Source organism: Bombus vancouverensis, chromosome 1 (genome assembly GCF_051014615.1).
Source record: "Bombus vancouverensis nearcticus chromosome 1, iyBomVanc1_principal, whole genome shotgun sequence".
NCBI lineage: Eukaryota > Metazoa > Arthropoda > Insecta > Hymenoptera > Apidae > Bombus > Bombus vancouverensis.
In genome coordinates, this window is record NC_134911.1 from 6,858,596 (window position 1) to 6,886,427 (window position 27,832).

The window sequence follows — 27,832 nt, forward strand, 5'->3', positions numbered from 1 at the left end:
AATGTAATGAATGCAATGCAAAACCTTTACTGCAATCTTGGATTAAAACTTGATAATTCATGTCCCATTGATGGTGGCTGGACATTTTGGAGTCCATGGGGTTCTTGTTCTGGGAAATGTGGATTTAAAGGAAAAAGAATGAGACGACGTACTTGTGATAATCCTGTGCCTTCAAATAATGGAGCTCCTTGTATTGGTCCTAGTTATCAAATTGAAAATTGTCAAATTACTGGTACAACCTAAAGTAATAGAATATCAATATAATTTTACATGTAATTTAATGTAATAAATATTTTTTTAGGATGCATGATGAATGATTACGAAACAGTTGTAAATGCTCATCCTATACGTAAAGGAGAATTGAAAATTGTAAAGAAATTTCATAAAAAATTACCAGCTTTAATAGAATTATGTTTTCTTGTCGATTGTACATTTTCTGTTGTAGAAAAGATTCTTGGAAAAAATGTGGTAATAAACAATAGAATTTGTAGTTATTTAAAGAACAATCTAAAAATAATATTTTTATATACCTTCTATAAAGATGCTTTACTGGAATGCTATGAATTGTGTTAAATATGATATTGGATGTCCAAGTAAATAAATAATTAAATACATATGAATATTTACATAAATGTATGAATGCATGTGAATAATAAAACATTTTCAGACTCTGGTGGTTGGAGTGTTTGGGGAGTTTGGTCGGTATGTACTGCAACTTGTGGCAAAGGACAAAAATATCGTACAAGAATTTGTAATAGTCCAACTCCTTCAAATTTTAAATTAATGTGTAGTGGTTTGGCATTTGAAATAAAAAGCTGTGTGGGGATTAACTGCAGGAAACTCTCAGGTATAAATTCCCAAGGTCTGAGTGTTAATTTATATGGAATATAATTTCTAAATTATATATTATCTCATTGTTTTCAATAGGGAGCACTTGGAGTAATTGGAATGAGTGGAGCACATGTAGTGTAAAATGTGGTAGTGGAGTTCAAACCAGAAAACGCTTATGTTCAGAAACGCAAAATTTGCAAGGAACTTCATGTAAAGGTCCATCCAAAGATATAAAAGGCTGTATAATTAATAATTGTTCTAGTAAGAATGTTATTTTATATAAATACAATATTGTACATTTTCTAGAAATAACTTGTACAATCTGTAAAAATTATTTTATAATTATCAATTTTTATTAGTAAATGGAATGTGGTCAACATGGATGGTTTGGTCACCTTGTACTTCAAGTTGTGGGATTGGTACACAATTGAGAAATCGAATGTGTACCAATCCTTCTCCGAGTGGTAACGGTACATCTTGTGTTGGTTCAGCTTCTGAAGTTCGCCAGTGTTTTACTAAACCATGTATAAATAAATTACATGAAGTAGTACACTTTACTGAAAGGAGTAGTCTGCAGTATGACAAAACTGGAAGACCTTCACGGTTGCTTCATATGTATCTAAGGTTTTTACCACTGTCTCCTTTTGGTATGATTATTTATCGTTTTGAAAAGGATTGTAAAGGATCGATGTGTGACTTCGTTAAATTGTTTCTTCAAAATGGGAAGATAGTACTTTTATCTCAAATTGCTGACTGTACATTAGCTTTAATTCATGAGACCAAATTGGAAGTAAGAAATGTTCTATTTTATACATTAATTGTTTTGTATTTGATTTATGTTGTTTTTTAGATTGGACAGTGGCATGTAATATTAATTGCAATATATGGGACACATGGAGTATTACGTATTGATGATGGTTTTCATAAAGTTACTTCTTTTTCATGCATTCCAATTTCATATGACTTGGATCATGCAATGGAAGTCGGAGGATTTCAAGGACAAATTCAAGAACTAACAATTAATTTTGCACTTGTTCAACTCCATACATCAAAAGTTATTCATATTTATTCAGTTCTGCAATATTAAGTGAATAAATATATTTTAAATATAAAATATCATTTAGGATAATCACAGTACAAAATATGTAAATCTTTTATCCAGTAGTAACAATGTTCGATATTTGATGGGAGATGACAATGAAGGTTTTATTAACATTGGTTTAACAGATTCAGTTGCAGTATCATGTCCAGAAAGTATAGAATATTGGCAAGTAAGAAATTAACAATTGCTATTTAATCAATAATATTTTCAAAGCTATTATTTAATAATAATTTTATAATCATTATAATTTAGATTATAATTGCTATAAAAATAGAGAGCCTGAATGGACTTATAGCAACAATACCAGATGATTTCTTCAATAAATATATCTTATTATTGTTAGAAGAGGGAAAAGTAAAGCTGAAATTTTATCAAGGAGAAACTTCTACTGCAATTGAAAGTATGGAACATATTTTAATAGGAGAATGGTTTGAAATAGTAATAGCTCATGATGGTAAAAACATATATATGCAAATTAATGGAAATGAAAAGAAATATGTACCTTTAACCTTGTCAAAGACAATAATTACATCAAGAACTGACATATTCTTAGGAGCTATACGTGATGATATGAGAGTAAATAACTTTATTTAAAAGAAAAAATCTGTTTCATATATGAAATTCACAATTTTTTATAATAGGGGAAGATATGTTCTAACTGTGTAGACATACCACAAATAAGTTTTACTCTTGGATATCTCAACATAAATGGAAAAGAAATAGATCTTATATCATTACCAGTTCTAGAAATAAGTAGCAACCGATTTTCTAGCCGTACTATTAGTATATCTGGTAATAATTCTTAATATAGTATTATAAAGATATCTAAAACTCAATAATATAATTCCACATAATAATATTTTAGATTATTATGAAGAAATACCATTACTCTTAGGTCAAGAACTTAAATTATCATGTGTCTATAATACAATTCCTCTTGAAAAAGAACACACATTTTCTAAACAGACATATGTTCTATGGTTGATAATGGATAAATTATTAAAATCTTATGGAAACAAGTAAATATGTCAAATTCACTATTGTACTTTTTATATTGATTTTGTAATATTTAATTTTCCATCAAGCAATGATTTTTTCAATCTGAAAGATGATGGACGAGTTAGTACCGTTAGTATTGCAAGCTATATAACTCGTGATACAATAGAAAACTTTTATTCGTGTCATATTTATCATCATAGAAATAAATCAAATAAAGATTTAGGTCCAACTCTCTTTACATTTGGTATTACTGTGATGAACAAAAGTGAAGGTAATACAGTCGTTTTTAAATAAAATAATTTATTTATGTTTTGTAAAAAACTTTGATCTCTTAGAATTTGAAAGTACAATTTGGAAACAATGGAGTCTTATCTGTAAAGTTGTGATCATGTGTTTCATATTCTTGATAATTTGGTGTTTATTAGAAATATTTCAGGATGCTCGAAATGGGTAATTAATTAATGAACTATTTTACAAAACTAGAAGTTAGAACTGAAATAAAATAAAGCATATGATATTTTAGGCATGGTTTTTATAGACTTCCACAAATGCTTAACATCAATCCCACATCCACTATAAATTTCATCTTATCTAAGAATGGTGTAACATTACTTGGTAGTCAGCAAGCTGCAAATGAAGTTGTATCAAGAATTTTAGAAGATAACTGAGCTTTTTAATTAGACAAAGGACAAGAAGTAATATTAATAATATAATTAACATATTAGTACACTAATAACTTATTTTGTAATACAGAATTTATAAAAAACAGAAGTATTAATTAGTGAATTAATAAAATTCCCATATTCTTTTAATGTTATTACAAAATACATTTATATAAATTTCTAATTGTAACAGTAGACATAACTACTTTCAACAATATTGAAGGTAATATCAATATTCTCTAAGTCACAGTAGTATGAAATAATACGACTTTTGTAGGAAAATATTTAGATGCTACAAATTAATATAAAAAATATATTTATACAAGTATTGTCTTACAGTGATGGCAGCTTATATTTACAGTTTAAAGACAATACAGCAAAAAATGTTGCAAGTGTCAATTATTTAATATAAGACAAAACAGCCAATATATGAATCTTTACCAAAAAATCATAAATTTATTTCACGCTTTGTATTGTTTACGTGAATTGATGTTCGTTCAGGTAATTCCGAATAAATGCTGTTTTATAATAAAACAAGGCAAGCAAGTACCCCTGTTAACATAACGTTAAAATTTACAATAATATTAAAAAATATAAGATAATATATAAATACATTACACAGGACGTATAGCTACATCTTTTTTTATATTTCAACTAATTATGAGAATATAATTATTCAATTTGTTTCTCAGGATTCACTATTACCATTACTAATCACAGAAGAATGTTGTGTTAATTGAGACAATTCAAAATGCAATTTTGTATCTTCATCTATACTGAGTCCTCAGTTAGTTATTAGCTATTTCATAATTTAATAATGGTGGCTTTGCTTTAATGCCTAATGTTGTAGGTCTTTTACTAGGATTTTCATCTAACATCATGTTCAACAAATTGTACTAAAAATAAGATGTTTGCAATTGATATATTTTAGCCAAAACAGAAATTAAGATTATTTAAGGATACACTATATGATTTCCTTACCTCGGCCGGATAATCGTTACTGAAATCTTTTGGAAACACTGACTTTCTTAAGTTTATAAGGGCAACAATTCTTTCCATTTCAGTAACAAATGGAATGAGGAGTTCAAATAAAATAATTCCTAAAGAATAGATATCGACCTTATAATTATAGCCCTGACCATTTATTTGTTCAGGAGACATATAAAGATGAGTACCGACATATGCGGTATGTAAATTATTTCTAAATGTAACGTCTTCGTTCTCTGAAGGAGTATGAGCTTCATTGTAACCTTCTGTTATTGCAGTTACAAGGCCAAAATCTCCAACTTTTATTTTATTATCGAAAGAGAAAAATATATTTGAAGGCTGAAATTCATTTCGTTTAAGACAACAATTTTTACTTTCGCGGAATAAAATATTATTTCAGATTACCTTCAAATCACGATGAATAAGTCCTTGTAAGTGAACATATTCCACAGCATCAACTATTTGCTGAAATATGTTTAATACACGACTATAATCTCGTATTGACTGCATTTTTAGCCATTCTCTGAGACTTAACCTTTGGCACAATTGCATTTGTATGTAAAGGAACATTTTTGGAGATTTACGTGTATTCGACTTATTATTCAGATCTAAAGAAAATGATCTTTGGCGTTTTTTCTTCACTTCTTTTCCTGGCACTCTACTGCCAGTGTCTTTGAATATAATGCTTTCAGAATATGAACGATTAGTAGCTTTTGACTTTACTTTTTCAACTCTGTTACTGGAATGAGATGAACTAGAACTCTTAGTAGTAGAGTTACTGATACTAACAAGATTTTCATCCTGACTTTCTGATTGGGATTTTACAAACACAATAAAGGAATCGTCATTCGAATCATTATTCAATTCATAGGCCTCACAAGCACTATCTATCGATGATTGATCAGTCTGATTGACATTAATGCAAACAGAATTATTCATTTTTGTTTCCATATGAATTTCTTCTGAAGTAAAATCTAAGTTTGGCGATGTAATCTTGTTTATCCACTGAGGATCATGTTTTTCTTGCCATCCTAAGGGTGGGCACTCGAGCCATGCATTAAAGTACCTTACAATATTTTGATGATCCAATTTAGCCAATGCTTTTACTTCTCGCATTACACGTTCTCTTGAATATGTACTGTTGAACAAAACAAAGGAAGAGCTTGTAAATTTGGTTGTACTTATTTTTCATGTTTGACTGTACTGTATCAAATCACACTGTAGAATTTTATACCTGTTTGGTAGAGCAATCCTTTTAATAGCATAATTGCAATCATCTATTTTATTTTTTGCCTCAAAAACAACACCATAACCACCTTTTCCCAAACAATCCACTGGTTCAAAATCTGTGAGATAACGTGATTTAAAATTATCGATTTCCTTTTCATCAGTAGGTTGGTTATTTTTATTTGTCTCTATATGTCTTTCAACTATTAAAGGCTAAAATTCCATATAAATATAAATATTTTTAATTCATGTTCAAGATCAATATTTTTAAACTTTATAATATTAAAAAGATTTATAATATTCTTTACCGGAAACGCTGCATCTTTAGCAACTGTTGTAGCATTTAATAGACGTTGTGTCAACATAAAATTTAATAAAATCGCAGTAGTAATAGATATTATTAAAACTTCCTTCCTATTGAAAAGATTTTAGGTTAAGAATTAATATTTTATACCTTTTTTTATTTCATTTTACATACCACCAATACCATAATGATACAATGATAATTTGAACAGGAGTATCCTCATCCTCTCCTTGAGTATTATTTTCCTTAAACGATTTCCGTTCTTCTTTGATAACCATCAAATTTGAAGTAGTATGATTACATTGTTTGTTATTGTCCAATTCTAACTGATCTGTTGAATACAAATAAAATCCATTTCCTAAAAAAAATTTGTATCAAAGAAATTAATGCCAAATATTGAAAGTATGAGTCTGTTTTTTACTATTAACAAAATCTTAATATTTTATATGTATATACCATTTACATATTCCGAATTATATAAAACTGATAATGCAGTGATGCTTTGGGCATCAGTTATTTCAAATAATACATCATCTTCCTTATTATTGTTTATTGAATGATCTGGAAGAGCTTGTTTAATTACATTATCTGAGATATATTATGTTCTACCATAATATTATACTTGTAGACATATTTAATGAAGGATAAAACCAAGCTCTCATACCAATAGCAGGGTGAGGATGCCATGGATATTTCGTATGCTGCATATACCTTGGTGATGCATCTAATGATTTATAGAGTTCTGTATTTTCTTGTACATATAACTGCCTGTTGTGCATGCCCAAATAAAGTGCTGGACTAGCTGAAAAATCTGTACTCCAAAACCGTTGTGTACTATCAAATAAATTAATTTCCTTCAAATTTTTATATCCATTGCCTTTTGTACTTGCATCTTCACGCCATATAGTAACAACTGGAGAATCAAACTAACAATACCAATATATGTAATCAGTACAGCTTAGCAAATATATTTTATTCCTATAATTAATTAAATTACCTTATATTGCCACAATTTCACGGTAGGGTCATTCTTATTAACAGCCCAAACTAAACCATCAGGTACAGTAACTTTAATTTCAATATCTAAACTATGAGGTGTTACTTTATTTTGGCAATACATATCAGAATAAGGAACAAGTACTAAGTCATGTTGCCCTACACTGAAGTTCCATCTATTCCAATGTAAATTCATTTAATATAATATTTTTCATTAACAACATTTGATGAATTTTATATTTTATGAAATTTACCTCTCAATACCAGTACGAGGTTCAACTGCTCTTACAGTTTGTTGAAATCTTTGAACAATGATCACTTCTTGTTTGATATATGTTTCTCCATCTGTGATGTTAATACAACCACTGATACCACATTCATATAAAATTTTCCCTGTTATGCTTGAAACACCTAGTAAGAATACATATTTCATTTTTCTCTTCTATGTTTTATATATTACTAATTATTTATTTATAGATACATATTAGCAATATTTACCATATGATTTTACTTCTCTACCACCCGAGAATATTAGATCATCAGAGTAACGGAAAGATGAATGCAACAACTGGCTTGCAGATACTGGTACTGCTTCTAAACTTTCTTCATCAAATTGATACAATCCACCACTTAAAGATGGAATTAGACGAACCCATTTTCCATTATTATTAAGCTATAACAAAAAGAAAGTTTAATATTTCTCCATAATATTAAAAATGTAAAATATATTCAATATTTATTTACTTCTCTATGATGAATATTTGATGATAGCATAGGTTCATTAAATTCTAATGTCCATTGTTTCTCCCCAAGATTGTTAGCATCTAAGGCAGATATCTTCCCATCCAACGTACTTACAAATAACAAACTGCAAAAAAAAATATAAAAAATTATATTTTATTACATTGAATACATAATATGATGCTTTATCTACAAATATAATAAAATAAAATAAAAATAAAATTATGTAATAGAATGTAGTACAATATTCAGAATATAATTCTCCTTTATATAACATAAAATTCTCTTTTTTGATTGATTGTGTTTATTTTACATGACATATTTTACAAAGTTTCAATAATTAATAAAAATAATAATTTATTCCATAAATAAAGTATTTTTAAAAGTGATACAGTAAAGTATAATAAAGCTTCTACGTCTTCTTACAAGTGTAAAAAGTAATTCGCAGTAAAATTTCATGGTACCTAATAAGCATATACATTTTTTAATCATTTCAGGTATTTGTTCATACAAACACTCCATAATATAATAAATACCTTAATGGGCTGGTGTACAACAATTGAACGGTGTTATCATTCATTTTGATTCAAGTAATGTTGGTCAAATTACAAATATGCGTAACAGGTACATTGAATTCAACATTAAATATGTGCACAAAGCAATTTGTATTTATTTACCTGCGAGATGATTTCTGTTCACAAAACGTTAACTGTTTGATATCGCCGCTATCGATGAATGGAAATCTGAATGAAATTATACATAACAAATGAAGTGTTAGTCTCCATAAGTGTGTAAAAGACATCTTTTAAGTTCGAAGCGATTGATTAACTAAACACATTTTGCTCTGACATTTACGCTAAAATATAATACGTATAATATTTTTATCGAATATTACGATAAAAATAAGCCAGATATTGCTCGTTCAACATACAACAACGAATCATGGTAAACTGATAAATCGCAAAAAACATAAGTTCTAGCGCCATCTCACCTGTGCATACGTGCAAAATAACATACAAGAGAAATAGCATATGATTAAATATTTTAAAATATTGTTTACATCTTCAATTACGTTATTCATAAGTAATAATAATGATATAAATGAAGGAATTAAAGAGTGATATGAATTCAAAGAAAAAGAGACTGGAAGAGATTTAAAGAGATTAACAGAGAAGAATATGTATATTTAGAAATACCTCACATCAATCAGCAAAACATATAATGTACAAATGCATTTGCAAAACTATTAATCAGTCAATAATATAATTTATAACGATATAAAATAATCTTTCTTATTAAACAACATGAATTTAAGGGATTTAAAAGGTACATAATATGAATTGTATTACAAATGTTCTATAAAGATTACAATTTAATAAAATTAAGAGATTAAAAAAAATTTTCTCTAAAACGCAATTATATACATGTTGCATAAAGAAAATTGTATAGTATTTTAAGATATAAAAATATAGAGTACAGAATATTTTTTTATTAATTTTTTTCTTTTTTTAAATATAACATTTTCAATTTAATAATTTAAGTTCCATTTATTTAAAAATTTTCTAGATTTCATATAATATAAGAATAGTTAGTTCTTCTTTCATAAAAAAAATTTAAAAAGGCTATGGAGATAACAAAAACGAATAGTTTTTTTAATATAATATTTTTAATTTAATAATTCAAAATCCATTTATTCCAAAATTTTCTACACTTCATATAACGTAGTATAACAATACCTTTTAATTAATTATTTACATATGTAAATAATTTTCTGTAAGTTTATCAGATATCAAATCCCGTATTTATAATTAAATATTTTGTAATGTCCATTACTGGCAAAATTTAAAAAAGCCATATCTATAAAGGAGACTAGAAATCAATATTCATAATGAATAAAAGAAGATGATCCACTAAAGCGAATAATAAAAAGAAATAATAATTAAAAAGAAATAATCAAATAAATCATTTTCTTGCTCGTGTTTTTCAGCGATGATTTCGAATACTTCTGTAATATGTCGATAGGTGACAGTGTATGTCGACGTTGAATAGGCTACTGTACTTTTTCTACGTTACTGGTGATTATGGCGAAGTTTGCCAAATGGATGTGAAGTGTCTCGTAAAGAATATCATTGGCGATTTTATCAAATAATCTTTATCGAGGTAAGAACAAGTGACGCGTAGAATTCTAATTCTAATTCGGTGACGTTGACGAATTATTATAAGAATGATAAGTGGTAAAAATGTTTGATTGTTTCATATGAATTGCGAGTCAATATTTGTTCTTTCCTCCAGCCATACCTGAAAGTACAATAATAGACTTGGCTGGAACCTGCAGCCTGATTAAATAAATAGTATTGTCTGTCTCTTGAACTGCTCTACCAGCAGTAACCCAACTACCATCCCGTCCGGCGCAAATAGATCAAATCAGATTTACAACCAAATTTTTTTCATCTTTTATTAACAGTTTTGGACACATAACCTTCTTAAGGCGGTGCATTGTGCATTTGAAGGTTCAATTTTCTTATATTCTAATTTAATTATTTTCTTTTTCTTTCAGTAAAGATATATGTATATGATTAGAAGATGGTATAGAAAAATATAGTATTCTTGTACCTACTTTATGTAACTTTTTGTTCATAGTTATGGATGTTTATTTTATTTTAAGATAGCTTTGTTTGTGTAATTTATGGTCTTATGATTATATCATAAATAGAGAGCGGATTTTTATGCATTTATGTATATTGAAATTTGAAGATGCAAAAATATACAGAATATATAATATATCTACAGTAAAATACTTGTTATAGCTTTAAATAAAGAAAATAAATCTTTATTAATTGTGTTCATAAAAATATAAATTTGCATAGAAATCCACAGTCTAATTATAAATTTCATTTTCTGCTTAATCGTTATGTTTGGAAATTTTGGAATTTTGCAAATTATGTTGAACAAATAATAATTATTAAATTTGTTTAATTCTATATGTATGATAATGTAACCATTGTAAAATATGAAATGTTATTTTAAAAGATTGTGCAATTTTGGTTTACAGTATATAAAACATGGAGGGCCAACAATTTTGTTTACGATGGCACAATTTTCAAAATACATTGTTGAGTTCTCTTCCTAAACTGCTTGATGGTGGTTATTTAACAGATGTCACATTAAGTGCTGGTGGTAGACACATACATGCACATAAAATTATCCTTTCTGCTTGTAGTTACTACTTTAAAGAATTATTTAAGGTATTAGATGCATTTTTTAAATTGCTAAACATTTTCTTTTTTTACCTTTTGTTTTTTTGTTAAACTTAATCAACAAAAATTATATGAATCAACTTTTAGGATTTAAGTTCTTTGCAACATCCTGTAATTGTATTACCAGGAATGGAATATGCAAATTTATGTGCACTTGTCACATTTATGTATAATGGTGAAGTAAATATTTATCAAGAGCAATTACCTGCACTTTTGGCTATGGCAGATACTTTACATATTCGTGGATTAGCTGATATAGCTGGGGTAAGGAAATTCATCTACGTTTTTGATTAATATAGTAAAAATACAAAGCAATGGTTACACAAAACATTTTGGATTGGTAAGTTTGTACTGTAGTTAATATTGCGCTGTAAGAATTTCTTAATGTACACATATAAATTTTTTTTCTGAATGCATATTTTGAACTTCGAAAATTTATATTCTTCTCTATTTTTCTTTCACGACTGTTCTACCAAACCTCTTATATTAATGCTTTATACATCAAGTAGCATGACTGCATTTTAAATGTAATTTTTATGCAATTAACTGTTCTTAAAGTGTAGAAAAATGTGGTAATATATGGATAGTAAAATTTGATGATTAATTTTCAGTTGGATACAAAATTCTTATCTTAAAATTTAAAACTGTGAATAGAATTTAGCTTTTGTCAAATTAATTTAGAAATGTTAATAGCACTATGTGCAGCTGGTTCTTAAACAAATGTTACTCACTAATTGTTATTAAATTTTATTAAATTAATTATTGTTTATTAATTACATAATAGGGACAGGTAATAGTATTATTTGATAAATCATTATTCCTTATCTGGTGAAGCTTGTCTCAGTGTGAATTGTAAAAAACATACATAACAAAGCATGTATCTTCTTCAGTGCCTTAAACATTAGCAATTCCTTGCTGATAATTGTAATTTCCTTGTAACCTGTTTTCCAAAAACATGTAGACTTATTTATATATTGACAAAATTACACTTTCACTTATAATAATTATGTCAATATTAATGACTTGTTGATTGAATTTGTTCAAATATTCAGTAAGTGCAATTATTTAATACTTGTTAATTTAATATAATGCTCAACAAAATGATTTTTATGCTCATTGGTATTTTTCAAAGATCATATTATTTTATAAAGCAAAAATTTTTGTTCAAAGGATGTCTATCATTTCTATTTAATTTAATTAAAGTTGATTGTTTCATCATTTACTATATAATATGGTACATTCACACATATAATAAACATAAACAACTAAACATTGCAAAAATAATACATAGACATTAATAAAATACCTCTTCCTTTATACAGAATTGCAACAGAGTAATTTCTAAAGCTAGTTGCATATTCGCTTTTCCCTTCTTTAATCTTTATATTACCCTCTGATCGTGTTGTTTTGTTCAGGTCACTTAAATACATTCACTGTCGTTCCTCAAGAAGTATCACACGAAGGAATTACCTACTACACATATTATGTTCATGCGTGCATCGAAGGAACGATAATGAATATAAACGATATCCACGAGATCAAGATCGTTGTGTGTGTTGCAACTAAATGCAAGTGGATGCATCCCATGGAACCTTTCCCCATAGAATGAGTTTACAGGTATAAAATAGCTTTATCCAAAAATCTCTCTACATGACTAAAACTTTCAGTAGATATATTAGAACAGTTAAATCTCTTTTCTACATATTGTGTATCTTTTTTTGCATTAAAATAATGCTTCATATTTTAGTCAAGGGTGATTATAACAAAAATTTAGAATTAATAAATTTAGAATTAATGTATAAATACTTAACAGTCCTATTTTCTATACAAGAAAAGAAAAATACAAGTGAATAAAGGAAGCAGTGCATGAAAATTGTTCTACAGAATAACTTACTGCAAAAATAAAATTGTAAAGATGTGTTTGAAAAATTAAAAAATTAAATTTCAATTCTTTCTTATAATTAAAAGATCTTTAATCTTAGAGGCTAGGTAGAACAGGAATATTTCGGAATACTTGATAAAACGTAAAAGTGTAATTATATGAAAGATAAAGGGAATTCAATTATATTAATTCAATTTTAATATTCCAATTTTTTTACAATTACGATACATTCTTCCCCTGGCTTTTTTTTACAGAAAAATTCAAGACATGATAATGGTTTATACGTTCAACCTTCACCAACGCAACTGCAGGAGAAAACATTAGCTGAAACGCCGATAAAAAAAGAAAATAAAGACAGTGTCATAAGCGGTGGAGAACCTTTAGAAACGGTTCTAGATACAGATGTAGCTGAGAACATGGAAGAACCCTTCAATGATCAAGAAAGTATATCTTATTGTGTGAAGACTAAGCCTTATTACTCCATTAATGCGAAGTTAAATCAAAGAGAAAAAGTCAGTATTCCTTCCATTAATGCTTCTACCAACAAATATGCTGAGAAAGCATATTCGGAAGCTGGAATAGATGAGAGCACACCTGTTTTAGAAGATCAAATTACTCCTGTGGAAGATATAAAGCCTCCTCCTGTTTGGGATGCGAATTTCAAGTTTTTGACAACGTCTGTGGGCAGTAGAACTTCTCAGAATTATAATAAATCTAGTGTCACTTGTCTTATTTGTGGAAAACAATTAAGTAATCAATATAATTTGCGGGTACATATGGAGACACACAGTAACAGTTCGTACAGCTGTACAGCTTGTTCACACGTATCAAGATCACGAGACGCGCTTAGAAAACATGTTTCTTATAGACATCCAGTTGCATCGTCACAAAAACGTTCACGATATAGTACACCGAAATCATAGAAACTAGATACCTTGGTTTATATTATACCCTTTGTTTTAGACACATCTTATTTAAAACATAAATTTTGTGCTATTTAATTTGACTTAAATACTTTATTGACTAAAAAACTAAAAAAAAAGGGGGAGAAGAAAATGGTTATAAATCAAAAGTTGAAGATTTAGTTACACATTTCTTGATTTTTTTTGTTATTTATTGTTAGATATGTTTATATCTTTTAATAGATTTATAATTTGAAAGAAGGTTGAATCAATATGAAAGTATTGATTTTTTATTGTAAAATTATTAAAATGCTTCCTTGTTTAAGTGGTACATACTCTGTACAATTATTTATTTAGTTGAAAGGAGTCCATTATAGCGTGTAATGGATTAAAATGAAGATACATAAAGACTACTTTCCAACTTATATGATCCCTTTTAACTATTTCTTTCTTTTTTTTTTGGATTTAATACTTAAATGTTGCAATTGAATATAAGAATTGAATATTTTATTATATGAAAATACATTAGGAAAGGATTTAATATGAGAAACTTACGTACCTCATCTTTTTAAGAAATATTCAGTACTAGACTGATTAAGAATAAGGCGAGTAAGATCTTGATTATGTTGTTTTTAAATGTACAAATAACTTAAAGCGTGATGACGTTCCTCGAAACCCTTAGTGTTCGAATTGTTACTGTTTTCTTGTTATCGTTACACTGTTTTAATAAAGACAAAGTAGATGTTAGACAGACATTTTCTGTTTTGATGATTTTTTTTCATAATTAATACTTTTTACAAATCATCCAGTAAAAATCGATGAATCAGAAAAAAGGGCATGTTTCCTTCATTACATTGTAAATATTTAAAAAATACCTGTCGTATAAAAAACTGTTGTTTATAATTCACACTGGCGCAAAAATGTAAAGAGATATTGTTGCAATTTCGTTTGTATATAGTATGTACTTGTTTTGATTATTTCAATATACCGAATGTAAATGATTGTAATATAGACTAATCAATCTTATTCGAAAAATCGTATTCAAAAATAATATACAATATTATTCAATGACTACAAAATAAATAAAATGCATTCAAAAAATTAAGCTCTTTTAGAAAGGAAAAACAACATATCTTCAGAAAAACATTAATTAAATCTTTTCTATACGCCATATTTTAGTATTACAGTCCTGCCCGACTGAAATCAATGTTTCCTCATCTAACCAAACTAAACGTGTTATTTGACTTTGAGGATGAGCATCTGAAACAAAATTGTTTTTTACAATCGCATACATTTTCTTCCATTGAGATAAAGTATGACAAGTGTAGAAATAAAATAACATTACAAAAAAACGGAGATTATATATGTATACTTACTTTTAATAATAGTATGTTTTGCTGGATTTGTTACGCTCCAAATGATGATCGTCGTATCAAGACTACCGCTTGCAACCATAGCTGAATTAGGACACCATGCTACAGAATTCACTCTTGCGTTATGGAAACCCCACTCCCTATTGTGCGCAAGCTGTAAAGTTATATTTCGTTAATAATTTTTTAATTAAATTACGATCAGACAACATTTATTTCCAAGCGAAAAGCTTTACTCACCCTCTAAAAATCCAACAAGCGTTTAGGAGGAGCAATTGTTACAAAAAAATTAATGTAAATACATACAATATAGCAATCACAATATTTTGCTAATGGTAAATATTAATTACAATATATGCGTTCAAAGCGTGAGATATATTAATAATCTACTAAGTGATGAAGGTTAAATGGGAAAACAGGTAACACCTTTTCTGCAACTTTGTACAAGCGACATGTATGAATTTCAAAGATATTTGAGGTTTGTATAAATTATATAAAACAAACACTTCTTTTTTTACCTTGTATTCTGGTACAGTATAAAGAACCACCTTTCGGTTTGTGTCACAAGCAACCAAGTATTTGCTATCAGGACTATAAGCAGCGTCTGTAACTGTACCTAAATGTTCTAATTCCATTTTCGGAGTTAGATTCGTACCTGATAAGGTATATATACGAATCTGAAAATTACATAAGAAATCAATGCACTATATTTTCTACTATTTTACTAACTTTTACAAAATTATATATAAATTAAAAAAAAATATACCATATTGTCTGATGTCGCTCCTATAGCTACATCACCATTTTCTTGATTAATTGACACACAAGATGGTTCGTAATCGATTGATGTATTTGATACCTTTCGTCCATCTTGTGTAACTGTTATCTAGAATATACACCTACTGTTAATTTAACTAGTTTTTAAATTAAAATAAAATGAAATGATAATCTTACCTGGCGAACGGTTGCAATTACAGCTAGATCTGTGTAAATATCTAGACCCCGCGGCTGTGAGTCCAGTTTAACTATAGCTGTATCTGTATACGTGTTTGTATCAATATCAACCGATCTTAAAGTATCATCGATACCAGCGGTATAAAGCAAATTTTTTGTAGCTTTCATTCCATTAATTTGATTTCCATGTCCGTGACCTTGGACACGGTCATTATCTCCCGTTTTTGCATTCCAGTTGGTAATATACCCATCATGAGATCCAGTATAAATTGTACCTCTATCAGGACTCAAAGTTAATACTGTTATTGGTTTATTATGGCCCTAGAAGTGTCCAAAAATTAAAAATTCATCCTATAAAAGCATCCTTACTATGGGTACTATTGTTACCTTTATTATTCTAAGAGGTTTCGTAGGATTAGCAACATCCAGATAATTAATAAAGCCACTTAGAGATACAGATAGTAAATGTTTGTCTTGCCAAAGGCAACTGACCTAAAAGAAAATTGATCTTATTACCGATTTTACTTTTATTTTTTCAAAATCGCTATCGATTGTTTGTTGTATCGCAAAATTAAAGGATTACATACTTGTTGATCATCGACTGTTGATCCCATATTGAATTCACTAACCAATGAGCGAGTTTCTACGTCCCAAAGTTTACACGTTTTATCACCAGATGCAGTTAATAACTGCGTTCCATCTGGCTTCCAAGCCACCTGTGAGATTATGAAGAAATGTTAAAAATGAGTACATCATTATCTTTAGAATAATTTGGCATTAAATGATTTCATTTATTTACTCCGTATACTCCGCCTTGGTGAGCTGGAGATCCTACTTCTCCAACTAAATCGGAGCTTGTACCATCATAAATAAATACTTTCCCGTCAAATCCTGCAGATGCAAATAAATTACCACTAGGCGAATAACGTACAGCTTGAACGAATCGAGTATGCTCCTGCTTGGTCATTCTGCATATATCATAAATTTATTATTTAAATAAAAATTTCAAAATTTTCATATCTCAAATACATAAAGTTTTTATTTAAGATTTGCGGGTGACGAAGCTGATTGTTAATAAAATGTTTCTTTTTACAAAGACGTTGCTTATACTCGGAAATCTTACATACAAAACTTACTATTACCAATTTATATTAAACCATTTAACTTTCATATACATACTTAAATTTAAATGGCGGTCCTTCAAAAACAGCAATAGTATTGTCCTCACTTCCTGTGATTAATCTAAATGGTCTAGCAGGTCTGAAGTCACATGAATTAATAGGCTTACTCTGGCCCGAGATTTCACCTACAGATGTACCGGTTTCCGCCATAAATACATGACCAAATCTAAATTTATATATAAAAATAAAGTTGTTACTAAAATTAAAACCATACTAGAGCTATAAATTATTTACCTTTCTCTTCCTTCTCCAACAACTACCATACGCTGATTATCAGGTGACCATGCTATGTCTTTAATAGGCCCTCCAATAGGATGGAATTCATTTTTTAAAATATGTTCTTTATTGACAGTGTCCCAAATACGTACTTTGCCTGATTGATCTATTATAAAAAATCATATAAATTTTTAAGTCTATATTGGGTTCTTATATATATTATCTTTTTATAAATAGTTATCTATGATTGTACATACCACCTGATGCTATATAAAACCCACTTGGGGAATATTTTGCAACATTGACTGGACATGAATGTTCTGTATAAATATCTGCAATAGCTGGATTCTAAAAATAAAAAATGAATAAGATAACATTGCATTTTAGTATTTCATATAGGACTTGAATATATTATTTTATATATTATACTTACATCAATATTTCTAATGATTACACTGTTACCATTAGTATACAAAAAATTTTTCCCTTTAGGATCACCTCCTAATACAAGAGGCTGTCCCCTTTGTGTCCTGGGTAGTGTAGCAAATATGTATTCTGCAAACATATGAAATTAAGACTAATATTTTAATATGAGACTAATATAAAAAAGGTCTTATAGCATGTTATTTGTAATAAGATCTGAAAATTGTATAATAGAATGCATTTTCTCATGAGAACTAAAATATACTTCCTTGATTCATTGGCATAAGTCCAATATGCAATATTTCAAATTATTTTAGGTATGAAAACTGTATCTTGGCCTAAAGTTATTGCTTGCTTTCTACATTCCCAAAAAAATCTACTTTTGGTCAAAAGTTAATTAATACAACCAAACATAATTAAAAAAGTTACATTAAAAATAATATAAAAATATAATTCAAATGCTTAAAACTATCCTCAAAATATTAAAATATATTTGTAGTCTTTGTTTAAAAATTACAACTTATAGTATTTCCTTTTGGAAATTTAATTATGTGTACAATTTATAATTAAGTTTCAATGTCAACATTTATTTTCATATTATAACCATTCATTTTTTCGTTCTATTTCATACTATACACCACAGTAAATTGAACTCGATCTGATAAGCTACAGTTATCGTAAGCATAATTACGCCAATTTAGATAGAAAAGCAAATATATTTAAAGCAAGAAATGCAAAACAATTACTTCATGATACGGTACAGTAAAACTGTACAAAATAAAAAATGAAAAATCCGGTGATTTAATGAATAATCAGTTCTGTATATATGGTTGTATCTGAAAAAAATTGATAATTAATTTAATTGCAATCAATCGTGACATTACATACATATGTGAATCATTGATGCACTTCAAGTGTTATGATTTGGCTCGAGATAAGACCGGAAAATTGGATAGCTCGATATTCACACAAAATACAGGGTAATAAGTTGTCGGTGATACACGAAAAATAGGTAAAATCTGTAGGTGTCACTTACTTGTTTCATAGGACATTTTTATTCCGTTTCTTTCTTTTAAATAATACTTGAAAAAACTCAACAATGGGAATCGGTTCAATGCCTCCCTCGTATCTTTCTCTGTCTCCCCCCCACACACTTTCCATCGAAATGCTTGTTCCGCCCTTGCCTTATTTAGCTGAAGCATTGATAATACTGAAACAAGATCGGCGAATAACTATACAGCTGACGTCGCTAAAGTCCCGTTTCCATATTGATAAAAAATTCTGTCGTCAACAAAATAGTTGTTATCAATAGGTAAAAAATCAACAGAAACAATTTAGATTTCATTTAATCATTTATTATAAGAAATAAAATGTTTTAAAATGACGATGAAGGAAATGAACTTTTCTCAAATTAAATATCACATTTTATTTTAAATCATCTGTAGCTTAAAAATATTTATAATGACAAACTATCTCTCTCACTTTAATATTAATCTTACCACATCTTACAAATATTTATGAGCAGTTTTATACAAAATCTAGACTACATATTTGTATAACATATGGGCTCATCATCCTAAAATAAATTCTAATATTGTGCTCTATGCAAATATAAATCTCGAAATTGCACATTATGTACAAAATTTTCATAAAATATAAAATACCAAAACTCAAATTATATATTTACAAATCGCCACTTTCACCGTTTTCGAAATTTATTACACGACTGCAATAAATATAATATTTTAACGAACGCAAATATTATTGTATACACAAAAATATATTTCATTATATTATGACTTTTGTACGTATATTCACTCAGCATGAAAAATAATAAATTTTCAGCGAGGTAAGTTCCCTTATGCCACAAAGATATGTACCTTAAAAGCAAACAAAACAACTGAAAATCTAATTGAGACTTGGAAATATCTCAAATAACAAAAAGAACTGGTCTATTTTCATGCTTATTTGAATAGTGTGTGAAATTATAAATGAAATCAATGTAAAAATAAATGATACTTTTATAGATGATGAAATAAATAATAAATTAATGGAAAACTGTGTGATTAACAACATTCATGGTCGACATTATTTACGTATAAAAGAGTGTGCAGAAATATAAAAAAAGAGGAGTACATATACTAATTTGAAGTACTTATTAATATACTTATTTAAGGTTGAAAACTACAAACGATTCAACCGTCGACCAATCGTCAATTAACTTCCTAAATATTACATTCTGTAGTAAATGTTTTTAGAAGTTGGTATGATCATTAACACGAAACATATGAATACCATTATCAAAAGCAGTCTTTTCAAACTCATCGCTATTAAGCTTTACGAGATTATTATCTAAGAATGTGCACATAAACAATTAAAATTATCGAAAAGTATCACTCTCCATTCATTCTCTTACATGCAATAAATTGTTCAAAACGACTAAATGATTGAAATATTAACTCTTCATCAAGAAATAATCTTCAACTATAATCTATAACAAACAGCTATCTCTTTTATGAAAGACCAGTTTTTCACAACTACAAGAAATAACCACGACAGTTCTGAATATAGAAACTGAATAGAATATAAATTGACCCAAATTCTTGCAAATGTGTCTTCATTATACCTACCGAAGATATTATTTTCCATATAAGACTTTCAACATCTCAAAGTAAATTTCATTCTGAGACTACAGATTTTTATGCAAATTCATATTTTTGAGAATATAATTAAAAACGAAAACTTCAATGAAAATATCGTTTTATCTGCCAAGTATTAGGTCGTCCGAAAAGTTCCTTTTGTTTTATAAGGAAATAATGGATGCACAACATTTTCCGTTTTATATTATTTTATCGAATTACGTATGATCTATTTTGTTCTATCAAAATAAAGATCACAACGTTCGACAGATTAGGTTTCATGTTTGTATAAAGATGCATCGTTGTAAAAGACGTGTCTGTAAAAGAAAGACACTTTTCTGACAATCTAATATTATAGAGAGCACTACTATACTTTGTATATTTTATATATTTTTTCATATTTTGAGTGCATTCTGTGCAATTTCCTATAAATGCATAAAAATCTGCAGTTTATTCATTACCTCTTCCTATACCTTCCAATAGTTTTAACTTTCTGAAGAACAAACATAATTTCTTATTCTGTCATTACTTCTAACAACATTCAACAAATTTTATAGCCGCCTACATGACGAGGCTCTTCGACTCTTTATCGCCAGTCCAAACTCTTCTTGTTCAATGGTGCCGTATCTTACGCTTTGCAGTTACTTCTTGAAGTAATCGTCTCTTAAATGGTGAATGACTACTTCGGAATCGAGTAGATTCCTCTTGAGACTGTCGATGACTATTGGCTTCCGCGAATGAGTTTCCTTTCAATTGTTTCTCATAGAATTCACTATCAGTTTTAATTTCCTCGACTGAAGGTACTCTGGAGCGCCTGAATTCTTCCATATCTTCATCGCGAGGTAGAGGACGCGTTGTGTCTTCCGGAACTGGTCGACCATCCGGATACACTCTAATCACCATTGGTCCAACTAGATATGGACCAGTGTGCTCAGAGGATGGTTGTATATAATCGTGCGTTGCCATTGTTTCTTCTCCTATGCCGTTTACATCGCTATCACCGACAGCTGAAAGATAAGAACAATAAATATATGATTTCTTTAAAATTAGGAACCGATTACAAATGGTTCTATGAAAAAAGTAAGAATAATGAATACGTTTAGAATAGCAAAATTATTTTAGATAATTCATTTTCGCTTGATATGAATCAGGATTCTCAAATTGCTTAAAAAGATCAGTTATGTGTCTTCTGCGATTATACTTTTAAATTTCTCTTCGTAATTTCTCTATATGATTCGATATGAAGAAAGAGATTCCCATAATGGCCTTTAGTAACCTTTCAACTTGTATATTCTAACGATTTTTATAATTGTAAGCTATTTCTTAAAAGATTCGAGAGGAACTTATTGATCTTCTAAATAATTCTATTAACAAAATTGATTAACTATTCTGTTTGTCTAAAAACTGCGTCAAAATTTTTTTAACATAATCAATAATCTTAAAGAAGAGAACGAATCTATCAATAATTTAAATAATCGAATTAATATTATTATAATATCAAATAATTAGTTAATATTAAATAATTGCTTAATCCGAATGAACATTGTGACTGAAGTAATTCATGTTCTTGTTGTTCACGTTAATAAATGAATGTAATCACGTAATAATACGTGACTAAAAAGTCATTCCTTTTTTCGCGTATATGACCTCCGCATTATGATAATTGAACGTCTAATATTTTTATGTCAGTATCCCATGATACTACTTCCTACTTCCGTCAGATCGTTGTCGAATGTTTCTTCTCCGCAAGGACTTTCGGAAGAGACGTGCAAGAATTTAAACGACTAAGAATTCCATCTCTCTCTGACATATTCAACTTAAACAGGCTTTAGGCGAATATTTCGTACATTCTTTTTCATAGAAAAATTATGATTTATGTTAAAACTTGTAGTTTCCTACTATATTAACTATTAAATTTAATTCAATAGATATATAAAATAAGACATAATTCGCAACATAATTGAAAAGAAAAATTATTTTAATAAAAAGTACTGACACATCCCTTATTTTCCTATGAAATGTTTTTCTTATTAGGTCCCACATGATATTATCATAGCATAACATTTTTATAAACGTGTAAAATTTAATATACTTGGATTTAATTAATTAGTTTGAAAATTATAATAAATACAATGATGTGCTACTACTTCTTGTAGCCATTGTAATATCATCTTTTTTACAATTATACTATCATTTTCAAAAAATTTACATCATAAACCTATATACACAATGATCTGGGCAATAGAAATTCAATAAAATCAATTAAAATATCAATCTGAAGTAGAAGGTCTTAAAGATCAATTAAAATAAATTTCCGTCTAACATCTCTTCTAATTTCTTTTCTTTTATTCTTCTCTAAAATCTACGGGGGAAACTAGAACATCGAATGAGATTTCTCAGATCCTCGCAGTAAATAAACATTTTTCATAGCATTCAAAAAGCCTCCCCGAACTTCGGTTGACTCGTTCAGATGATCGGGTGAAAGTGCAGTTAAAAGAAGCTGGTCCAATTGAAAACAACCGTTCTGCTATCAAACGCGATCTCGTTCGGTTAAAGAAAAAAAAAACTTTCTATAGTGGAACGTGCGCGATTGAGACTTGGAACTTTCTCACAACAGTATTTATTCTCCTTCATTTCGGACCGTGCAGATAATAATCTCTTTCAACGCTTACATTTCTTTTTAATCATTAACAAACGTCATGCGAACTTGATTTTCACGGTTAACATTTTTCTCGACTATTATGTAGTCGGTTCGAGTACAGGTTTTTTTCGTTCTTTTCTTTTTCCTTGTCAATTAGTACTTTCACTTGTATTAATGAACTTCATAAGGTAATTAGAAAATTAACAGGGGTCAAGAAAATGATTCTCGAATGTAATTGTAGAATGTCTTTCTACATGTCTGTAGACATTTTGTTTTAATTGAAAATATTTGTATTAATTAACTTTATGAGGCAATTAGAAAATTACAAAGGTCAAGAAAGTGATTCTAGAATGCAATTTTAAACTATTTTTACCTTTCAATCATCTTTACAAAATTTTATTTCTATCGTAAATACATACCTAATGAATCTGTTCCGATGGAGAAATAGAATTCATCTGGCTTAGGAGCAAGTCTCGGAAAATATGCGTTTTTTATCATGGCCCGCCAAACTATAAACAAGAAATAGTAAGTTAACGTAAATAGAATTAATTTTTAATATTATGTTCGGTTTATTCCATGTAGTGAAACTGGAAATCTTACTAAGTCCTTTCGCATCACGTTGATATGGATCCAATTGATCGAGTATGTTATTGTCCATGTTAGCTAAGTTCCTCATCCCGGCAACCAATAAATTTTTGTTGCAATCCGGCATGGATGAATCCGCACAATACTTGGCTACTTGCATGCTGAATACTCTTAACAAGTAACTCGCCTGAAATTAAACATTGTATAGGTTATCTTTAAAAAGAAATTTAAATAATCTCTTTCAATATTATATATATATTCGATGCAATATATATCGTTACTGACCAAATAAATATTATGTGACAAGAAGTAATTCTTCAGTAATGACTGCAAATATTTCGTTCAATTATATTTAAATATTATTTCCCGCCGAGTAACATCCTTAAATCCGATCTTTAAAATTCTCCCTTTCATTTCTAAGATATTATTATTAAAATATGGTTCAAATATAAAGCACTATGCATAATATAATATATACAATGAACAAATTCAAATATTGTATTATTAAAATATATAAGTCTTTAAGAATATATCTTTGCAACATCGATTTTCAATATTCTATTCTTTAGTGCCAATAAAACCCTTTTTTCCTCCTTTTATTTCACTATATTATCAATCAGAATACAATTCTGCGAGCTAATTTGCTTGGGTACTATCTACAGCATCATTTATGTCAAATCAAATATCAAATGAAACTATGAAGATCAATATATGAGCTGTTTATTTGCCAAAAAAACAAATTATATAATATAAACATCAATCAAGTGCTTTAGTACTAAAATTTCAGGAAAGGGAGTTAATAACTTTGACCTGTGAATAGCTCATACATATCGTATACAGAAGATGGATACATTTTTCTCTGAGTAAATCATCATGACGATCATCGCGAAAGCTATTTTCCATTCCGTCGGAGCAAATGCATTCTACACGCGTCCGGTGAAACTCGGCAATGTGTAACATACAGGATATCGAACACTACAGTTATAACAAACAAATATATATGCGTGTCGCAGCCTGTACCGTACATCACGTATCGGGCTTTGATTGCGATACACACGTTTTTTTATTTTTCGTCACGAGAAATTCTGTCTGCCACGTGAAACATGCCCCCGTTCGTGGTGCGTCTACGTAAAGCACAATGATCGATGTCCACATACTTTTAGCTCTATCTATGGCTCAACGATTACGCGAATATTCAACCTTAGAATTTCTAATGACATTTCTGTAACGTCTTTTGGACAACAACAAAATATTTCGAAATTTAATAATAATAACAATCGATAAGTGTTGCCAATCAAACAGTGTTGGCAAGCTCACTTGCGTAACGATACAATTTCTTTCGTAGACATTTTTTGTAGTAATATTTTTGATGAATCAATCTTTTATAATTTTTGTCATTCATTATTTATACAATTATATTGGGCGAATTATTTTATTTTTGGAATGTTATTTCTATATTTCAGAATTCGTATGTCTAGATTTTGAAATATTTAATTCTATGATTTGGAATACTTATTTCTGTTTCTTTTTTTTCATTTTTATTTTTATTTCATATATTCATATAAAGATAAATTCTGAAAATGAGAAATTTGTCTTAAAATAAAGTAATAATTTTTAACAATAATTACTTTTTCAATGAAATGTTTAAAAATATACTAATTTTGTGTTTGAGTTTATTTATTCATGCATATAGAAAAATGATACTTATAAGGAAGAAAATATTTTTATGTACGATATAGAACGTGATAAGTTTCAATCTCGACAAGTTGTGCTCGTTCGTACATCCATGTATTCCGATGCTGACCTACATAAATTTGCTGCGTGATCGATGGTGGATCATTGTGTTATTTTTTAAAAGATCTCGAAAATAAGAGAGTCTAAATGGACAGAGAATCGTTCGATAAAAAATTCCCGTGAACAGAAAATGAATACAGATGGTAATCTTTCTATATAAACATAAAGATTAGCAAATTTTCAGATTTTAAAAATGTTACATATATTGAAATATCTTAAGTTACAAGTATGAGTTACAAGTTCAATCTCTCCATAGATAGAGAGCACGTACTTGAACTTCAACTTACGTGCAATCAGTTTTACCAACATATATTACGAACATATTACAGATATTGCGCATAAGGCTATTTTCACGCCTTTTTCTTTTACCAAGATTATCGCGTGTTTGGATGATTACAGCTTTATTAAATTATTATATTAAGTTACTCCAATAGGAAATTTAATATTAGTTAATATTGTTAAGTATTTCTTAAAATAAGAAATACTTAATTTGTATATACATATATGTATATATATAAAATGTATAATAATTTTTATACCGAGTTTAATGAACTGTATATATATATATTAGGATGTGCAATGCGAGAATGTTGAAGAATAATGTAACATATTTTTCTTGCTCTCTTGCTACCGTATTTGATTACCACATTCTTTCTTCACTGATAAACAGTAACCCGTTTAGCGACTGTAAGAAATATAGAAATGTACTCAGAATAATGAATTATCGTACTTATATGCTACTCGAAGATTCAAATAATCTTAAAAAGAATAAGTAAAAATAAAAAAAACATATTAACGAATAATCATGATTGACTAATTTTGCTTCCACATATTTGACATCCATAAACAGTATTGTTATGAGATTAACAATCTCCATCAGTCTTATGAATTAAAAATTCTAACTTTTATAATTAACGTTGTATTGTAAAAAGATTATTGAAAAAATTAATGAATTAAATTTTTCCAAATATTCTATGGCTATTGTTGACAGCAAAGCTACTATCAACAGATGGCAAAATCATTGATCGCAAACTGTTGCGTTTGAGACCGTTTCTATGAAAAAAAGAAGTATTACGAGAAGAAGGGCACAATGTCATGAGAAAAGTCAACGTCCGATGCGCACTCACGCAATTACACTCGACCGGTCTGCACAAGTGCACGAGCAGAGCATTTTCAGCGAATGCACTCGATCGTGTTCGGTGAAAGTCTGCTGTTGTTGATATCATCCACAAACTACTGTGGTGCGAAGTTTATTTTATGTAAAAGAAAAAACTTAATTTTCGTACAAAATACATCAGTCATATATTTTTTAAGATTCAAGTGAAATAGAAATAAACAATAAGTTTATCTATGGAAGATTAAATAATGCAAATCCAAGTTCCATATATATAAGTAGTGTTTGTCCCAATAAATGATTATTAAAATAACAATTAAAAATCAAATTTTATTCAAATATAATTTTTTTGAGAAAAATTTACTCTATAACGTCTTCAATTTAGAAATGAAAATAATCCTTACTTTCTCACCCCTGGAGAGGAATTCCCACATGGGAATCGCAGAAGCAGTGACACTCAAGGTATAGCATCCCAGAACAAAGGTGAACAGCATAGCAGTTCTCAGAATCTTCATATTTGCTATTTCACTTATCTTTAGTAGCTTTCACGAACACACTTTTTATACGTATTGTTAATCTAGGGAATTCGATCTATCACAGATATACTACCAACGAAAACACTTGTTTTATGATTCAGAATATATATACAAATGATATGATAACGAGTCTCAAAATTAAGAATTATTTACTAACTAACCAAATATTAGTAGTAATATTGGATAAAATTCACGTGGACTCGAATGGACGCAAATGATGAAACGACTATCACGTTCAATGGTCTTTGCAAACTGGCTGAATTTCCTTCAAACCCCGGTTATATGTATGTTGTGTATGCCAGTGACGTCCATGAAACACCAGGTCCCCCACTCCTACTTTCAGGAACAGAGTCCACTGCTTGTTCCATAATGTTTACTTCTTTCCAGGATGTCACCTAATTAATAGATACTTCTGTGTAGCAAAAAATATATTCATTACTTTTATGTTCTCTGAATCAAAATCTTTAATTCATATTTTTTAAGATTCAT

General features: G+C 28.7%; 6 protein-coding genes across 10 annotated transcripts; 3 read left to right on the plus strand and 3 right to left on the minus strand.

The window, feature by feature from the left end:
* The first annotated feature begins 11 nt into the window (after positions 1-11).
* LOC117160772 (uncharacterized) lies at positions 12-3,190 on the plus strand. Its single transcript, XM_076627935.1, has 12 exons — positions 12-232; positions 302-369; positions 451-468; positions 542-593; positions 668-847; positions 928-1,092; positions 1,191-1,621; positions 1,682-1,885; positions 1,956-2,102; positions 2,186-2,509; positions 2,575-2,725; positions 2,799-3,190. Exons 1-12 carry the CDS (start codon positions 16-18, stop codon positions 2,954-2,956), a joined length of 2,115 nt encoding a protein of 704 aa, XP_076484050.1. The 5' UTR covers positions 12-15; the 3' UTR covers positions 2,957-3,190.
* Positions 3,191-3,234: 44 nt separating this feature from the next.
* Positions 3,235-3,674, plus strand: LOC143305166 (uncharacterized). The gene is made up of 2 exons (XM_076627930.1): positions 3,235-3,382; positions 3,456-3,674. Exons 1-2 carry the CDS (start codon positions 3,321-3,323, stop codon positions 3,598-3,600), a joined length of 207 nt encoding a protein of 68 aa, XP_076484045.1. The 5' UTR covers positions 3,235-3,320; the 3' UTR covers positions 3,601-3,674.
* Positions 3,675-3,893: 219 nt separating this feature from the next.
* On the minus strand, positions 3,894-8,834 carry LOC117160771 (pancreatic eIF-2alpha kinase). 3 transcript variants are annotated; one of them, XR_013061884.1, is made up of 14 exons: positions 8,527-8,834; positions 7,853-7,976; positions 7,607-7,781; positions 7,363-7,519; positions 7,110-7,284; positions 6,777-7,038; positions 6,569-6,682; positions 6,287-6,470; positions 6,117-6,222; positions 5,816-6,021; positions 4,987-5,719; positions 4,576-4,920; positions 4,300-4,490; positions 3,894-4,146 (listed from the first exon to the last, which is right to left on the minus strand). XR_013061884.1 is itself a non-coding variant. In XM_033341772.2 (13 exons), the coding sequence occupies exons 1-13, from the start codon at positions 8,649-8,651 to the stop codon at positions 4,383-4,385; spliced, it is 2,805 nt and encodes a 934-aa protein (XP_033197663.1). In that variant the 5' UTR covers positions 8,652-8,834; the 3' UTR covers positions 3,894-4,382. The 3 variants fall into 3 exon arrangements, 2 of the variants coding, with proteins under 2 accessions (XP_033197663.1, XP_076484030.1); XM_033341772.2 differs by having other exon boundaries at positions 3,894-4,490; positions 6,569-6,673; XM_076627915.1 differs by having other exon boundaries at positions 3,894-4,490.
* A 1,032-nt stretch (positions 8,835-9,866) lies between these two features.
* On the plus strand, positions 9,867-14,643 carry LOC117160774 (uncharacterized). Of its 2 annotated transcripts, XM_076627927.1 has the most exons (5): positions 9,919-10,009; positions 10,142-10,359; positions 10,902-11,094; positions 11,194-11,370; positions 13,243-14,643. In XM_076627927.1, the coding sequence occupies exons 3-5, from the start codon at positions 10,912-10,914 to the stop codon at positions 13,909-13,911; spliced, it is 1,029 nt and encodes a 342-aa protein (XP_076484042.1). In that variant the 5' UTR covers positions 9,919-10,009; positions 10,142-10,359; positions 10,902-10,911; the 3' UTR covers positions 13,912-14,643. The 2 variants fall into 2 exon arrangements, with proteins under 2 accessions (XP_033197668.1, XP_076484042.1); XM_033341777.2 differs by lacking the exon at positions 10,142-10,359 and having other exon boundaries at positions 9,867-10,009.
* flr (actin-interacting protein 1 flr) lies at positions 14,383-19,229 on the minus strand. The gene is made up of 13 exons (XM_033341776.2): positions 19,071-19,229; positions 18,045-18,166; positions 17,869-17,959; positions 17,630-17,777; positions 17,394-17,561; positions 17,014-17,182; positions 16,802-16,930; positions 16,602-16,706; positions 16,215-16,535; positions 16,027-16,146; positions 15,779-15,937; positions 15,267-15,417; positions 14,383-15,150 (listed from the first exon to the last, which is right to left on the minus strand). The coding sequence occupies exons 1-13, from the start codon at positions 19,084-19,086 to the stop codon at positions 15,041-15,043; spliced, it is 1,809 nt and encodes a 602-aa protein (XP_033197667.1). The 5' UTR covers positions 19,087-19,229; the 3' UTR covers positions 14,383-15,040.
* A 216-nt stretch (positions 19,230-19,445) lies between these two features.
* Positions 19,446-27,719, minus strand: Reg-5 (Rhythmically expressed gene 5). 2 transcript variants are annotated; one of them, XM_033341561.2, is made up of 4 exons: positions 27,212-27,719; positions 23,915-24,086; positions 23,734-23,823; positions 19,446-21,680 (listed from the first exon to the last, which is right to left on the minus strand). In XM_033341561.2, exons 1-4 carry the CDS (start codon positions 27,320-27,322, stop codon positions 21,286-21,288), a joined length of 768 nt encoding a protein of 255 aa, XP_033197452.1. In that variant the 5' UTR covers positions 27,323-27,719; the 3' UTR covers positions 19,446-21,285. The 2 variants fall into 2 exon arrangements, with proteins under 2 accessions (XP_033197452.1, XP_076473364.1); XM_076617249.1 differs by lacking the exon at positions 27,212-27,719 and adding an exon at positions 24,185-24,316.
* Positions 27,720-27,832: the final 113 nt, after the last annotated feature.